The 17,328-nt window shown below is 38.5% G+C and overlaps 2 protein-coding genes across 2 annotated transcripts; both read right to left on the reverse strand.

Annotated features, from left to right (window-relative positions):
* Positions 1 to 2,614: 2,614 nt before the first annotated feature.
* On the reverse strand, positions 2,615 to 16,650 carry LOC108674886 (the record flags this gene model as incomplete). The annotated part of the gene is made up of 7 exons (XM_018162871.2): positions 2,615 to 2,711; positions 3,619 to 3,734; positions 13,257 to 13,428; positions 13,700 to 13,952; positions 15,021 to 15,157; positions 15,968 to 16,098; positions 16,532 to 16,650. Coding segments are annotated over 7 exons (967 nt in total), but the record flags the coding sequence as incomplete, so codon positions are not given.
* Positions 4,601 to 7,967, reverse strand: LOC125178915. The gene is made up of 6 exons (XM_047883776.1): positions 7,774 to 7,967; positions 6,916 to 7,022; positions 6,443 to 6,561; positions 5,884 to 6,014; positions 5,059 to 5,195; positions 4,601 to 4,637 (listed from the first exon to the last, which is right to left on the reverse strand). Exons 1-5 carry the CDS (start codon positions 7,840 to 7,842, stop codon positions 5,154 to 5,156), a joined length of 468 nt encoding a protein of 155 aa, XP_047739732.1. The 5' UTR covers positions 7,843 to 7,967; the 3' UTR covers positions 4,601 to 4,637; positions 5,059 to 5,153.
* Positions 16,651 to 17,328: the final 678 nt, after the last annotated feature.

The following is a 17,328-nucleotide window of genomic DNA, read 5'->3' on the forward strand; positions in this document are numbered from 1 at the left end:
CCGCCTTCAGAGCAGAGCTCAACATGAGACAGAAGGAACGAAGTGCAGGGTAGCTGCCAGCCGCTGCTTCCTGGCCACACACGATCTTACGCAGCGCTCCACATCTGCACAGGTCACAAGAACCTATAATTAAACTGACAGGAGTTTTGTCCAACATCGTTAAAATATTGACACACGATCTTACGTAGCGCCCCACATCTGCACAGGACACAAGAACCTCTAATTAAATAGACAGGAGTTTAGTCCAACATCGTTAAAATATTGACAAGTTACACCTGAAATTTTAGTAAGAAGCGCTCGGGAATTATTCCAAATACGTTAAGCAGAAGCAATGTTTCTCAGCAGTGATAAAAACCATTGGCAAAATATCAAAACAGACAGGAGTTTTGCTCAACATTGTGAAAATGTTGGCAAGCTTCATGGGAAAGTTTAGTAAGAACCTCTCAGGAATTACTTCAAATACGTTAAGCAAAAGCAATGCTTCTCAACAGTAATACCAACCTTACGCAACATATCAAAACAGAACGAAGTTTTGACCAAGTTACACGGGAAATTTTAGTAAGAACCTCTCAGGAATAATTTCAATACGTTAAGCAAAAGCAATGTTTCCCAGCAGAGCTAACAACCATAGAGAACATAACAAAATTAATAATTTTCAAGGAGCTTTAAAGATATAAAATCGTATTTTAAATAGCTAGATTGAATCTCCAAACATTTTTGAACCACCCAACAAATATAGTACGTCATATTCAATAATTCACACGTAATACAACAACAAGCACCTGTCCTCTAGACTCTTCTTGAGGCAGACATGGTCTAAAACCACTCTAAGATCAACGTAAAATATGCTCGTAAAACATGATCAATGATGAATTTGCCGTACAAAAGCTCACCTGTTATACTGAACACGAGTTTCGCCCGCCACCAGCGTCTGACCCTTGGCAATGTAAAATACTTCATCATAATCTTTAGTGAATTTGCCTTATAAAAGCTCACCTGTAATACTGAACACCAGTTTCGCCAGCCACCAGCGTCTGACCCTTGGGTCCCCCCAGGGGCAGACACGGCAGGAGGCCACATCGGTCAACCGCTTGCCACACCAGGCCTGGTGAGCGCTCACTAGCAGCGCCTGCAGCAGCTAGCAGCCAGCGCACGAGTCGTTCGCGGGGCTCCACTACATCACTAACACACCACAAACATCACACCTCCCCTCACACTTCCATATGATGACATGCCGGCTCTCAGAGCAGAGCTCAACATGAGACAGAAGGAGCGAAGTGCAGGGTAGCTGCCAGCCGCTGCTTCCTGGCCACACACGATCTTACGTAGCGCCCCACATCTGCACAGGACACAAGAACTTCTAATTAAACGGACCGCAGTTTTGTCAGATATTGTTAAAATATTGACACACGATCTTACATAGCGCTCCACATCTGCACATGACACCAGCATCTCTAATTGAAATGACAACATTGTTAAAATATTGACAAGTCACATCTGAAATTTTAGTAAGTACCTCTCGGGAATTATTTCGAATAAGTTAAGCAAAAGCAATGCTTCTCAGCAGTGATCACCATAGGCAAAATATCAAAATTAATAATCTTCAAGGAGCATTAAAGACATAAAATCGTATATTAAATAACTACATTAAATCTCCAAACATTTTTGAACCACCCAATAAACAAAGTACTTCGTGTTCAATAATTCACGTGTAATACAACAACAAGCATCTTTCATCTTGAGACAGACACGGTCTAAAACCACTCTAAGATCAACGTAAAATACTTTATCATGATCTTTAGTGAATTTGTCTTGCAAAAGCTTACCTGTAATACTGAACATTTGTTTCGCCAGCCACCAGCGTCTGACCCTTGGGTCCCCCCAGTGGCAGACACGGCAGGAGACCACATCTGTCAACCGCCTGCCACACCAGGCCTGGTGAGCGCTCACCAGCAGCGCCTGCAGCAGCTAGCAGCCAGCGCACGAGTCGTTCGCGGGGCTCCACTACATCACTAACGCTCTTAATTACAGCGAATATTTGTGCCAGGATGTGTTCTAGGGATGTGAGGCTTGTCTGGTCGCTCTTCAGGACGCTGCAGATAAGTTCTAGGGACTCCTCGACGAACTCCACCAGCCATTCCCGCACCGTCGTGCCGTCGCGGATCTGGAGGAAGTGTATTAGTTCACACAAGGTGTATCATGAAAGATAGATTGTTTTTATCGCGAATAAAAACAGGGACTTTGTTTTAGGGACTTATTAAAAGATGGTTAATCAAAGCAAAATTATATCAATATATATATAAATCTTGTCACCTGAGAATCTAGCTCATGTGAAATTATACTAATAAAATGTAAATCTTTTCACCTTACATGAGAATGCATTAAAAGATGGTTAATCAAAGCGTAAATATTCCAATAAAAATACATCTTGTCACCTGAGAATCTAGCTCATGCAGAGCAACCAGGATGAGCTGCCAAGCGTTGGTAGGGGCATGCCACTGCACGAGGAACTTATCCTGATGGGGGAGAGAAGGGGAGGAGGGCAGGAGGAGGGTGCCTGAGGTGTGGGGAGGCAGGGAGTGTCCTGGGAGTAGCTGCAGGCGGCTGTGGGTGATGAGCTGTGACCCCCCCACCTCCCTGCAGTGCCCCGCCAGGGAGGTGCTGGTCATACCTCATGTCAAGCTCGGCATCTCTGATAACAGCTCCATCACCTGTTGAACAGGACAGATAACAGCTCCATCACCTGTTCAACAGGACAGATAACAGCTCCATCACCTGTTGAACAGGACAGATAACAGCTCCATCACCTGTTCAACAGGACAGATAACAGCTCCATCACCCGTTCAACAGGATCATATACTCAGAATTATGAATGGGGGCATTTGTCCAAATATTGACAAGCATTCTGGGCCACAGCACGAGCTGGGAGCGGACGTAGCACTGATTCGGCCTTTGCCGGGGCAAACTGTGTCAAGCTGACCCACAAAAGAGAAAAAAGTGGATTGTTATGTGTACAATAAGCCACTGGTTAACCAGAGTGTACAACACAGCCGTACAATCACATACAAAGCAAGGGAATTACCACTGCTACAAGAAAACGTTTACATCGGCGTTTTAGAGGCCGGATAATCATTATGAAAAAGGCAGGGACGTTGCCACTTTTACGGAAAACGGCGAAAAAACGGTTAGACCAGCGTTTATGTGGTTGGATTCTACACTAGCCACTGTTTTTTTGTACGCCTGCTTCACGTTTCACATCTTGACTTGTAAAAAAACTGCGACTCTGGTCAGTTGCAAGGTGAGGGGTGAGGTGAGCCACTATAACGCAGGTAAGAATACGGCCAACAGTTGGTCGTATTTTGAAATGCGGCCAACTCTGTAACACACTTGGATTTTGGTCCTGAGTTAGGTTAGGTTAGATTGAGTTAGGTTGGGTTAGGTTGAGTTAGATTAGGTTAGGTTGGGTTAGGTTGGGTAGGGCTGGGTTAGGTAGGGTTGGGCTTGGTTGTGTTTGGTTGAATTTGGTTAGCTTGAGTTAGATTAGGTAGAGTTGGGTTAGGTTTGGTAAGGTTGGGTTGAGTTGGGTTAGGTTGGGTTAGGTGCAACTGCTAGGCCCACCTTAGCACAGCTGGGTGCACTGGCGGAGGCGAGGGCGGTGCAGAGAGACAGCAGAGGACGCGGTTGTTCAGGGAACACCAGGTGGGCGTCTGGCAGCAGCACCGCGGCGGTACCTTCTGTAATGCATCCAGTATTAGCACATCACTTCTACATTAATGTATTCTAATGGTGGACAATATCTATTATAACTTTTTTCGTCCGTTCCCATTTATGAAAAAAGGCGCTATTTTGCTCGCCATGTCAGTCTGTCTATCTGTCCGTGACTTCACGTTTTTGTCGACGAAAAAATGCGCTCTCTGTCACTCACTGCAGTTAGTGCCGAGTTATATTTTTTATGGTATCTTCTTTATATCTCGTATCTTTTTATTTATTCCCGATATAAAACTCATGTTTTACGTGCCCTCTAAGCTCGTTTGAAGAGACGCCACAACAATATTCTGGTAGAAAAATAATAATCATGAACATTAAACAGGATACTCAATGGAAGAAATCGTTTGGATTATCACGTTGGACTGTGAAATTCGTTCATGTGCAGTCCTTGCAAAATTTCAGTAGGTACTCAGCAGATAGCTTAACACCTCAAAATTGAGAATTGCAATAAGGTTACAATTAAAGTTTAATTTAAAGCCACATTTATTATTGGTTTACCAGAGGCATTCCTCGAGTAATGTAACATACCTGATTATCTCACCCAAATTATTACAGGATGTACCTACTGTAAAGCGGTTACATCCTTAATTCTTTCAGATTACTGATTATTTGGACAGCATTCATGAGGCAATGGTTACTGACATACTCAATAAATGTGAGACACATTTCAGTAACGAAAAAAAAAAAGATATACAAAAAACCATAAAGAATTTAGGATGAAACACCTAGTTGGGAAATAGTAGAAATATGAAGATGGTATTTCCTATAGTAGTGAAGGCCTGTACAAAAGGTGGCCGGGGCGGGACCCAAACTCAGTTATGAGAGACTCAAGCTTGTCACGCCATTGTGGTTCACAAAGCTTATGCGATCTGCCGGGTTAATGTTCGTGAGATCAAATATATACAATTTTTGTCATGATATTTCAGAGAATTATCAAATTAAAGGGCATAAAAATAATTGTAAGAGTAGAAATAGAAAGTACATACACTTTCAGAGGGTAGAAATATGTCTCACAAATGAATACATTACGAATTCATGTTATTAAAATCAAACAAATACATTTTATGTCATAATATTATAGAGAATGATCAAGTTAAAAGGCATTAAACTAATTCTAAGAGTAGAAATAAAAGGAACATACACATTAGCCTCTATACACATTCAAAGTAGAGAAATATGGTCCACAAATGAATATATTACAAGAGTCTGCATGGTCATGGTAGAACAATTAATTAGTTTGCTATTTGAATTATTATAAAATAATTTCAAATATATAACACAAGATCTCACCTGACGTCTTCGTCAGTATCAATAACCAGCACCAGCAGGAGGGAGTGCAGAGCGTCAATGTCCCTGAGGAGCGTCGCCACAGCGGCCTGACATGACTAGCCCCCAGGGGCCACTACGCCCCCACACACGCCTTCACCCTGTAACACAAAATTATTTCTGCACTTACCTGCACTTGTCAAATATCAAGTAATTCTTACAAACCTTTGCCTTAAACATTGAATGCTTTGAGCATTAATGTCATTCAAATGCTTCAATTTCAAATTCTCTAAAAATATCAGAGTAAAAAAATCACCTTATCTTTAAAGAAAACATTTCAGAATCCAGCTCCATTGATAGTTCGAGAATTCTAGAATACAGACACAATCAGTAGTTAGAAAGCAATCAAAAATGTAAAAATATAGCAAATACTTTGCTCAGCAACCTACACTCATGAAATAAAAAGTATATACTTATTACAAGTAAGCTACATACGTATATGGTACTTTACATAAATAATCTGCCCAATCATATTATTTAATCAATTAGTAATCTGCTCAAGCATATGATTTAACAAATTAGCATGACACACTTGAATCCTTTCGCGCAAATTGTGACACACTTTCTCCACGTAGCACTGATACGTCCTCTTACCAGGGCAAACTGGGTTATTTTGAGCCACACAAGGACAAAAAGTGCATCGCTATTTGGACAAAGTCTCTCTTATTTCCCTGAGTGCAGGGCATCACCTGCGCAAGTGTGATGAGGTGGGCTGATAAATAGTTTAGCCTCTATAAATAATTGACCCAATAATATAATTTAATCTAATCAGCATGGCTAGGCCGTCACCTGTGCAAGTGTGATGAGGTTGACCACTACACTAGGCTCGCACTTCATATGAGGCTGAGCATAGTACACCAGCAGCGACGCCAGCAGGTGCTTAGCAAGTGCAAGGCGGGCTGCTAACCATTGATAATCTCCTGCGATAAAAGCATTCACATGTATTATATCTGTATTACTGATTGTTCTAGAACATTTCATGATATTTCACGTACAACCAATTTTTTTTACCATTGATCCTCTCCTAAAATAAGAGCATTCAGATTGTTCAATGTATTTTAGAGCAATTTTATAAATCTGCAGCAACAACTGATCCATTCAAGGATGGATCAATAATAATGAAGGTTATGAAATCATTCCTGCAAACATCACTATTACCTATTACACTATACAGATAAATAATGGAAAGATTAATTAATTTCTGCACATTATTTACTCATGTGTTTACAGACACAATTCAGCAAATTAGATGAAGGTTAGTGTGGCAGCCAAGTTTCCCAATACATAGAAAACTATATATTGATTCAATTGAATTAAACCTGTACTGGATTAGATTTTCAATATTAACCATCATCAGGCAGATCAGGGTTGCCAGGGACAAAATCTAACGCAGAGGCTTTGTTTTTGTTGGCCTCGTCTTCCTGGGCACCAAAAATGCCGCCTCCGTAAGCTTTGTCCTGACAGTCCCTGCACAGTTCAGTTTGGTCAAACACATGATAATAAATTAGTAAATCTAAATGTGAATAATGATATAAATTAATATATTCTTAGACTGTAATGATTATAGGAATTTATCAACTGAAAAAACAGAAAATCTATCTGAATAAATTATTTTGGTAGTTCTTACATAGCTACAAATCTACATTGTCTCAAGCTCATTTGGCCCATTACATTACCACATGAATTTAAAATTAAAAATAAAAAGTATGATGGTCATACTTGCAATTCAATGATATTAATCATTGTGGTCTGACCTCTCAAAAATAAATATTGTTCACATATAAAACCAACTAAATTGTACAACTATCACTCAATACTCACCTATACTTCATCACCACCTGATGAACACAAGCAAGTTCTTCAACCATATTTGAGCCTAACAACTGCTCACAGTCACGAGCCTCTCTTAAAAAGTCTGCAAACAGCTCCTAAAATTAAAAAAAAAACATGAGAATTGTGAAATGCAGATTTTATGACTGAAAAGTAATGCTTTTCAATTGCAATATAGAATCAAAAAATATGTCTTTGTTATGTAGGTACCTAGTCTATTCATAGCGAGGTCAGTACTACACTATTACAATAGTTTTTTCAAGAAGGCATTCAAAAGATATGTCAAGTTAATCAATCAATTATGAATGAAACAATAAAGTTCACAGAATTATAACTAGAAAAAATAATTAAAATGCTCAACTTGCTACAGAAACATCTGGTTCCTGATTCACCATCCAAACTGGCAATGCATGTATATAAAATAATGAAGTCAAAATTACTTCCGGTTGGTCAGTTGGAATGCTTTCAACCAATTTATGAAATAATATAGTATTTAATTTCAAATTATATATTTGCTAACCTATTCAGTTCAACCTTAAATAAAATTTATAATAAAAGTTTGCACTTATTATTCACAAACTCCTCCAGACATTTGATATCAAAGTAAACATTAGAAAAATAGTGGGGGCAGTCTGTTGTCATTGACCAAAAGCCTAAATTTAGCCTTATATTATAATAGTTTTAGCCTTGTCTAAACAGAAATATTAAACTCAACTTTAAAGTTAACACTGACTTAACATTGCCAAGTTTCTCAACTTAGAGTTAAGCTTGACTGCCATAGGTGCAGACGGTTCTGGAAGAATGTAATCAAGAGGTGATTCATTAGAACTGAAGTCATTCAAAGCTTACCTGATATGGGTGATCTTGTTTAGCTGCAGCAGAGGCCAGCAGATGTGTACGACAGGACAAAATGTGCATGGGGTCAGTGAGATAAAATGCAAAGATTTGGTGAAGCAAACAAGCCTCAGAACGACAGCAGGCAAGAACTGAAGTCAACTCGGCAATGCTGGCCCGATATTCTTCTTGCAAGAATACATGAAAAAACTCCCATGCTTGTTGGGAGCAGAGGTTCTGCACAAATCAATAGTTGCATTCAGCTATGTAATTCACATATTTTATTGGATGATTTGATTGTTTTAAATCTAGAAACTAATTAAGAGCCATTAGTTACAAAATTACTGAGCTTAGAAGTTAGAATGACAGAGTTAGGAAAAATGTATTTTAAATTTATAGGATTCTCAATTTGCAGGTGTAATCTATTATAAGCAATGCTATGCTGTCCTTTTAGTTGATATATACCGTATATGATAAAAATAAGTAAATGAGATCAATTTGAGGAAAACTGTCATATTAAAAAAAAAGTATCACAAAAACAATACGGTATATCAGACAAATAAATAATTATATTGTAATTCTATACCAATATTCCACATAATTTATAAAATTGAAAAGTTCTAACATCAGAAGTATAATAATGGATCTCGTCATGAAGTTCCAAGTCCAGGTCTTGTGACAACTGACAAGTTCAACACATTAAGTTCAGGGGCCAAAACTGGCAACTGCCCCCTGGTGCGGCTATAATTGAATTGGCAAATTAAAACCTTGCAAATTAAAATTATAAATACGCTGGTACTTAAATTAAATTAAAAATAATTTTTTATTGTTTCAAACCTTTACTGGTAGGAGTTAACACGTTGGCCGCGATTGCTGATTTGGCCCAAATGCCATATGGGCGATAGGTTCAAACTTGTAGGTATATCTTCAGTTACCCGACTTATAGCAAGGAGAAAAGTTGTGTGCAGCTCTGCAGGGGTATGTTCTGTCATTGTGTCACATAAAATTGGTGACTGTATTTGGTGCACATTGCTCAGGGTTGAAATTCATCATTATTCCTGGCGATATGTACCAAGTGAAGCCATGCCTGTTGTGGCTCATATTGGCTCACGTCACCTATCGTAATCACTTCCAATACTGTGGGCGATGTGTACCAAGCAAAGGCATGCATCTATGGCTCATATTGCAGAAAAATGCCTAAAGTTATCACTTTTATTACTGTGAGTGATGCGCGCAAGTAATCTACATTAGTTTTGAGTCATAATTGCACAAGTTATGACTACCGTTATCTCTTAGCTTTTTGTGAACGATGTACATTACACATGGAAATTACTATGGAAAGAGTTTGGTGTCCAGGTTTTCATAATAGTGAATAAAATTTAGGGTATTTATATTGTTAGTTCAGTTATATTTACCATATAGAGATCATTCATCGTATATGTATATTGTCTTGAGATTCTGTTACCAGCAGCATCTCAGAGAGAGTAAAATCAGGATGTAGATCTCAAATTATCGAGTGGGACAGAGGACAGCCCACTTTCCTTGAACAAACTAGAACTAGATCCAGGATGCGCTGTCATGAAATGAATGCTACAAAATAGTACTCTCAGCAAATGAGGGAAGTGCTGTAGCAAAGGTGAAACTCGAAGGGTAAAAAAATATTTTGATGACTGTCAAGGAAAACCATACATGTGCAATAATTGTTTTTCAATCACGTATGCAATATAATGATGTTGGCAACATCTAATCTAATGTTGTAGTTTCAGATCAATAAAAAATATTTTATTTTGTTTTCATGCAGAGATAGATACCGTAAAATGGGGTAACTTAGACCGGCAGGGTAGCTTAGACAACTTTTCGTTTTAACAAAAATCCCCAAAACTCAAAAACTATTTGACATAGAAAAATTTTGTCAATGGGCATTAAAGGCCTAATATACTGAGGCTACATAACACAATAGAAAGATTTAAAAAGTTTGCATATCTAATAGGTTAAAAAATTAAAAATGTGACCCACAAAAAAAAGCTAGTATTTAAAGCCTGTCAGAGTACCCCCTCCAATTTTTTTATTTTTTGATAAAATAACTCCAGGTTTTAATGCATTGTAGATGTAGTAGAACTCTTATAGTTACATATGCAAATGACTCACCTACCTGTACCTACCATCTGTACAGCGAGTTCCAACACCACTGGTGTCTGCTATTCCACCTCATGTAAATCTTTCCTCCAGCATCTGCGTGGATTTACTGAATTCTGCCGTCAACTCAATGCCACCCCAATTTACACAAAATTGCTTTCAGGACTTCTGGGAGCAGTATTATCCTCAACATGTACAGATCTATACTGATGGATAGCAGACTGCCACTGGATCTGTTTCAGCTGGTCTATATGTGCCATCAACTCAACTAGCCACTGGGTGGCTGCTGAATCCAATGCATACTGTACTGGGTGCTGAAATTTTTGCTATATACCGTACAACTAATACAAGGCTGTGCAGTGCAGCTAGCCTGAGCTAGCCATCATAGACATATCTCTACAGAATAACCCAGTTCTGATCTTATCTGATTCTTGAACAGCACTGCAGCTGATCTCTTCCACTTATGGTGGCTCTTCTTATAGATGGATTGTTTTTCAAATTCAGAAATTGATGCAAACTAAGGGCAAGGGGCTTGATAGAGTGGTGATGTGCTGGATCCGTGGTCACAATCAGATTCTTGGCAATGAAATTGCTGACAGAATTGCCAATCTTGCACACTCAAATGATCGCTCTGCAAGATCCACTTTGTGCTTTGAGGAGTGGCTATGCATGTTGAAATCCAAATTTTTGGAACATTGGGCATCCTGGTAGTCACTGGTCACAAGAAGTGCAGGCCTCAGGAAAAGGAACCTTCAGGCTGGGCCTGGGAGCAGCAGTGGATTATGTGGCTTATTATGGATCTTTACCACGCTCTATGGAATGTGCTGTGGCTCGTCTGCGACTTGGTCATGCTGGCGTGAGGGCTCATTTGTCTAGTTTCAATTTGTCCAATTCCACTCCAGCATGTGTCCTACATGCAATGTCAAGGAGTGCAAGGACACTATTAATCATTTCATCTTGCATTGTTCGCTCTACACAAACCAGAGGCAGGAGTTTCCCTCATACTTGAAAAATCTTTCACTTCCTTGGAACCTTGTGTCAGTTCTTGGTGGAAGAGATATCCCTCAGAAATTACGCACAGCAGCAATTCGTCGGATGGGACAATATAGTCAGATGGGGTAAGACAGGACCAAAATCACTAACAGGCATATAGCATCTATACCATGAATAACTAAAAAATCCTAAACTTATCATAAGGTGTGGTTATGCATTGGGCTTCAAAGCTACAACTCAGACTTGTTGCATACAACACAGTTTTCTGTACAGATTAAAAAAAGTGAGCTGGTCCCATCTTACCCCATTGGGGTAAGATGGGATCAGGCTGGGGTAAGAAAGGACCAACAGGTAATTCATATGTTACAAGGTTTTTAGTAAAAATATAAATCTGATATTCAATATTATCCATCTAGAAACACATTATTTGATTAAACAACCACTTGTTACTGTTTTGTGTTGCAGGAAGTCAACTGTAATATCAGTCACATTGGAGTTTTTGCCACAAGAAAACTTTGTTAAGCATAGTAATAGAGCGTCTGGCAGCAGCACCGCGGCGGTACCTTCTGTAATGCATCCAGTATTAGCACATCACTTCTACATTAATGTATTCTAATGGTGGACAATATCCATCAAAACATTTTAGCGCATTTTCTCATTTATGGAAAAAAGTCACTATTTTACTCGCCATGTCCGTCCGTCCGTCCGTCTGTCTTTGGTCAACGAGAAAATGCGCTTTCTGTCACTCACTGCAGTGAGCACTGAGTTATATTTTTTATGGTATCTTATATCTCATTTTATGGTACCGTATCGTCATATCTCACATCTTCTTATTTTTTTCCCGATATAAAACTTATGTTTACGTACCCTCCAAGTTCGTTTGAACGATACGCCACAACAATCGTTCTGTATATAAATATTAATCATGAACATTAAACAGGATATTCAATGGAAGAAATCATTTAGATCTCCACGTTGGACTGTAAAATTCGTTCACGTGCAGTTCTTGCCACATTTCAGTACTCAGCAGATAGCTTAACACCTCAAAATTTAAAATTACCATAAGGTTACAATTGAAGTTCAATTTAAAGCCACATTTATTATTGGTTTACCAGAGGCATTCCTCGAGTAATGTAACATACCTGATTATCTCACCCAAATTATTACAGGATGTACCTACTGTAAAGCGGTTACATCCTTAATTCTTTCAGATTACTGATTATTTGGACAGCATTCATGAGGCAATGGTTACTGACATACTCAATAAATGTGAGACACATTTCAGTAACGAAAAAAAAAAAGATATACAAAAAACCATAAAGAATTTAGGATGAAACACCTAGTTGGGAAATAGTAGAAATATGAAGATGGTATTTCCTATAGTAGTGAAGGCCTGTACAATGATCATCACCCGTAAATACAACAGGGCACGGCCGTAATTCCTGCAGTATATAGTTGGAGCAAGGACCTACCTATACTTTCAAAAAAGTTAAGAGATCGTAAGTTCATCAGCCAATCATTGACGTCCTTTCAAGCAAAATCCACCAATCACAGACAAGAAAATAGAGCGTAAGTACTTACGTTCACTTAGCGAGTTTTGAAAGTATGGCCCCTGGGCAACTAAGCCAGAGAAGCCCTTCTCTTGACCATTACTATAGTCTAGTCAAGAAAAGTACAAGAATCGGGGGCAGGCCTATCCAGGCCTATTCTTCAATGCCAAGATACTATACTCAACTATATAGTAACGTTAATTATTTCTGCAATAGTTAAGGCTCCAGTTTTCATACCCATAAATAAGACATGCCACCATTCCTACAGCAAACAGCCCTTATTCCTGTAGTAATTAGCAGTTCTTAAAGCATAACGGAGTCAGAGAACCCCTTCCTCCAAACGGTCCAAGCAAACGGTAATTATTTCTTAAATTCAAGTTTGAAGTGCAAGAAGCCTTCTCCTCCGACCGGTCCTATAGAAAACGGTAATTATTTTTATAAATATTCAAATTTGAACTCCGAGAAGACCTTTCCTTCTACCGGTTCTATAGCGAACAGTAAATAATTTTATAAATATTGAAGTTTAAACTCCGAGAAGCCCTCTCCTCCTACCGGTCCTATAGCGAACAGTAATTATTTCTTAAACATTAAAGTTAGAAGTCTGAGAAGTCCTCTCCCCCGACCGGTCCTATAGAAAACGGTAATTATTTTTTGTAAATATTCAAGTTTGAACTCCGAGAAGCCGACCGGTCCAAGCAAACGTTAATTATTTTATAAATATTAAAGTTTGAAGGCAGAGAAGTCCTCTCCTTCTACCAGTCCTATAGCGAACGGTAATTATTTCTTAAATATTAAAGTTTGAAGTATAAGAAGGCCGACCTTCTTCAGCCCAGAAGAGGTGGGCGGGGACGGGACTGGCGACGCAGGCGACGGCGAGGGCGCTGAGGTGGGCGCTGCACGGCGCCCTGGGGTCGATGTTGAGTTGCGTCGCCGCGACGCACGCCACCGAGTACACGATGCTCGCGCACACCTCCTTCAGCAGCGCGTCGCTCTGCGCGAAATATTCAAACTTGCAATCGTTTCTGTTAATTATGCTCGTTTTCAAGTTGTATATTATTATGTAGGATAGTGACAACAGAAACACTCTTAAGAGCAACAGCAATGAGAATAGTGACAAAGTAAACACTTTAGAGTGACAGCAATAAGGATAGTGACAACAACAAACACTCTAGAGTGACAGCAATAATGATAACAGAAACACTCTAGAGTGACAGCAATAATGATAACAGAAACACTCTAGAGTGACAGTAATCAAGACTCACAACAACGGCTTGGTTGTTCAGGAAGTTGTGTAGGCAGGCCATGACGCCCCCATCCACAGCTCTCACGGCCATCCTGCTGTAGCGCTGCACCTCCGACGAAGGCACTGAGGCGCCGTTGGTGTCACAGAGGGCACGGCGCCCCTGCAGCACACACCACGCCAGCAGGGGCGGGAGGTGGCCGGGGCGAGACCCGAACTCAGTTATGAGCAACTCTAGCTTCTCCCGCCATTGTGGTGCACAAAGCTTATGTGATCTGCCGAGTTAATGTTATTAAAATCAAATAAATACATTTTCTGTCATGATATTTTAGAGAATAATAAAGTTATAGGCATAAAAATAATTGTAAGAGTAGAAATAGAAGAGACCTAAACGTTCAAAGTGTAGGAATATGTTTCAAAAATGAATATATTACCAGTTCATTTTGGAGAGATAAAATAAATACATTTTCTGTCATGATATTTTAGAGAATGATCAAGTTAAAAGGCATAAAACTAATTGTAAGAGTAGAAATAAAAGGAACATACACATTGGCCTCTATACACATTCAGAGTAGAGAAATATGGTTCACATATGAATATATTACAAGCAGGGTTGGCGATTTTTTTGATTTAAAAAAAAAATCAAAAAAATCAAAAATCAATGATTTTTTTTTATTTTTTCATGATTTTTTTTATTAACTTGATTTTTTTGAATTTTTCAACTTTTTTGTCTTTTTGAAGTGTTATTTTTTATGTTGCAATTAGCCTACTAAAAATAACAGTATATGGATCATAATGGATGGCTAAAAAGGGCACTTATTGCCTTCAATAATGGCCAACAGGCCAAAGTGGTGTTTACCACTTAGGGATTTTTGGGTAAACAACTATTGATAAGTCTATTCATTAGCTTTGTAAAGTTTGTATGGAGCAAGGTAATGAGCTAAATATTGACCATTTAACTGGCTTCAATATACAAAAACACTTCAGGAATGCAGATCTTCTAAACATTGAAGAGTCACANGAAAGAAGGCAGAAGCTGTCTCTTATACACATCTAGATGTGTATAAGAGACAGCATTTATACTAAGCCATGAATAACAATACCTCAATATAAATTAAAGACTGCCACTCAATATATTTAAATATATGAAAAAATAAAAAAAATAAAAAAATCACGATTTTTTTATAAAAAAATCAAGTGATTTAATCACATGATTTAATCATTTTGATTTAATCATTGCCAACCCTGATTACAAGAGTCTGCATTGTGATGGTAGAACAATTAATTAGTTTGCTATTTGAATTATGCTAAAATAATTTTAGTTATATGACCCAAGATCTCACCTGACGTCTTCGTCAGTATCAATAACCAGCACCAGCAGGAGGGAGTGCAGAGCGTCTATGTCCCTGAGGAGCGTCGCCACAGCGGCCTGGCATGACTGGCCCCCAGGGGCCACTACCCCCCCGCACACGCCTTCACCCTGTACAACAAAATGATTTCTGCACTAACCAGCACTTGTGAAATATCAAGAAATTCTTATATGACTTTGCCCTAAACATCAAATGGTTGGAGCATTAATGTCATTCAGATGCTTCAATTTCAAATTCTCTATAAATATCACAGCAAAAAAAAATCACGTTATCTTTAAAGAAAACATTTCAGATTCCAGCTCCATTGATACCTAGTTCGAGAATTCCAGAATACAAACACAATCAGTAGTTAGTAAGCAGTCATAAAAGTACAAATATAGCAAATACTGGGCTCAGTAACCTACACTCCTGAAATAACAAGTATATACTTATTACAAGTAAGCTACATATACTTTACATAAATAATCCGCCCAATCATATTATTTAATCTATTAGTAATCTGCTCAAGCATATGATTTAAGCAATTAGCATGACAAACTTGAATCCTGTTGCCCAAATTGTGTCACACTTTCTGCATGTAGCACTGATACGCCCTCTTGCCAGGTCAAACTGGGTTATGATGGACACACATGGACAAAAAGGACAACACAACAAGGACAACAAAAAAAAAACAACAACAAAAAAAGATAAAAAATAAAGGATAAAAAAAATAAGGGATAAAAAAAAGGAAAAAAAGGGCAACATAACAAGGACAAAAGGACAAAAAGGGCATTGCTATTTGGACAAAGTCTCTCTTATTTCCCTTAGTGCAGGACATCACCTTCGCGAGTGTGATGAGGTAGGCTGACAAATAGTTTAATCTATATAAATAATTGATCCAAGTACATAATTTAATCTAATCAGCATGTCTAGGCCATCACCTGTGCCAGTGTGATGAGGTTGACCACTACACTAGGCTCGCACTTCCTATGAGGCTGAGCGTAGTACACCAGCAGCGATGCCAGCAGGTGCTTAGCAAGTGCAAGTCGCGCTGCTAACCATTGATATTCTCCTGCAATATGAACATTCACATATATTATATCTGTATTCCTGATTGTTCTAGAACATTTCATGATATTTCAAGTGTGATCAATTTTTTAGACCATTGGTTCTCTCATGACACAAGATCATTCACATAGGTATTCTCCTATGTATTTTAGAAAAATTTTATATATTTGTACAGCAACAATTGATCCATTCGAGGATGGATCAATAATAATGTGATGAGAACATTCGTGTAAACTTCACTATTATTAACCTATACATAAAATGAAAAGATTCACTAATTTTTGCACATCCCTTACTCATACATGTATGTATACAGACACAATTTAGCAAATTAGATGAAGGTTAGTGTGGCAGCCAAGTTTCCCAACACATAGAAAACTATGTATTGATTTAATTGAATTAAACTTGTGGGACTGGATGGGATTATTAATACTAACCATCATCAGGCAAGTCAGGGTTGCCAGGGACAAAATCTAATGCAGAAGTTTTGTTTTTGTTGGCCTCGTCTTCCTGGCCACAGAAGATGCCGCCTCCGTAAGCTTTGTCCTGACAGTCCCTGCACAGTTCAGTTTCATCAAACATATGATAATAAATTAGTAAATCATGAATTATTTTTGATAATCGTACAAATANAACTTAGAGTTAAGCTAACTAGAGTTAAGCTTAGAGTTAAGCAGACATTTCTGGAAAAATGTAATCAAGAGGTCATTTATTAAAACTGAAGTCATTCAAAGCTTACCTGATATGGGTGATCTTGCTTAGCTGCAGCAGAGGCCAGCAGATGTGTACGGCAGGACAAAATGTGCATGGGGTCAGTGAGATAAAATGCAAAGATTTGGTGAAGCAAATGAGACTCGGAACGATAGCAGGCAAGCACAGAAGTCAACTCGGCAATGCTGCCCCGATATTCTTCTTGCAAGAATACTTGAAAAAACTCCCATGCTTGTCGGGAGCAGAGGTTCTGCACAAATCAAATGTTGCATTCAGCTATGTAGATTCACATATTTTAATGAAGGATTTTTTTAATCTATAAACTTATTAAACTATACCGTAAAATGGGGTTACTTTGACGGTTGACCGGCGGGGTAACTTTGACCACTTTTCATTTTTTTAACAAAAACCCCCAAAACTCAAAAACAATTTGACATAGAAAAATTTTGTCAGTGGCCATCAAAGGCCTAATACTGAGGCTACGTAACACAATAGAAAGATTTAAAAAGTTTGCATATCTAAT

This window comes from Hyalella azteca, unplaced genomic scaffold (genome assembly GCF_000764305.2).
Source record: "Hyalella azteca isolate HAZT.00-mixed unplaced genomic scaffold, Hazt_2.0.2 contig13678, whole genome shotgun sequence".
Classification (NCBI taxonomy): domain Eukaryota; kingdom Metazoa; phylum Arthropoda; class Malacostraca; order Amphipoda; family Hyalellidae; genus Hyalella; species Hyalella azteca.

Bases quoted from the DNA above. Each gene is read 5' to 3' on its own strand.
- LOC125178915 (XM_047883776.1), bottom strand. From the start codon at position 7,842: ATGCACATTTTGTCCTGTCGTACACATCTGCTGGCCTCTGCTGCAGCT. The intron at 6,562-6,915 runs GTGAGTATTGAG...TGAACTGTGCAG, and splicing joins CAGGTGGTGATGAAGTATAG to GGACTGTCAGGACAAAGCTT. The intron at 5,196-5,883 runs GTGACGGCCTAG...TTTGTGTTACAG, and splicing joins ACCTCATCACACTTGCACAG to GGTGAAGGCGTGTGTGGGGG.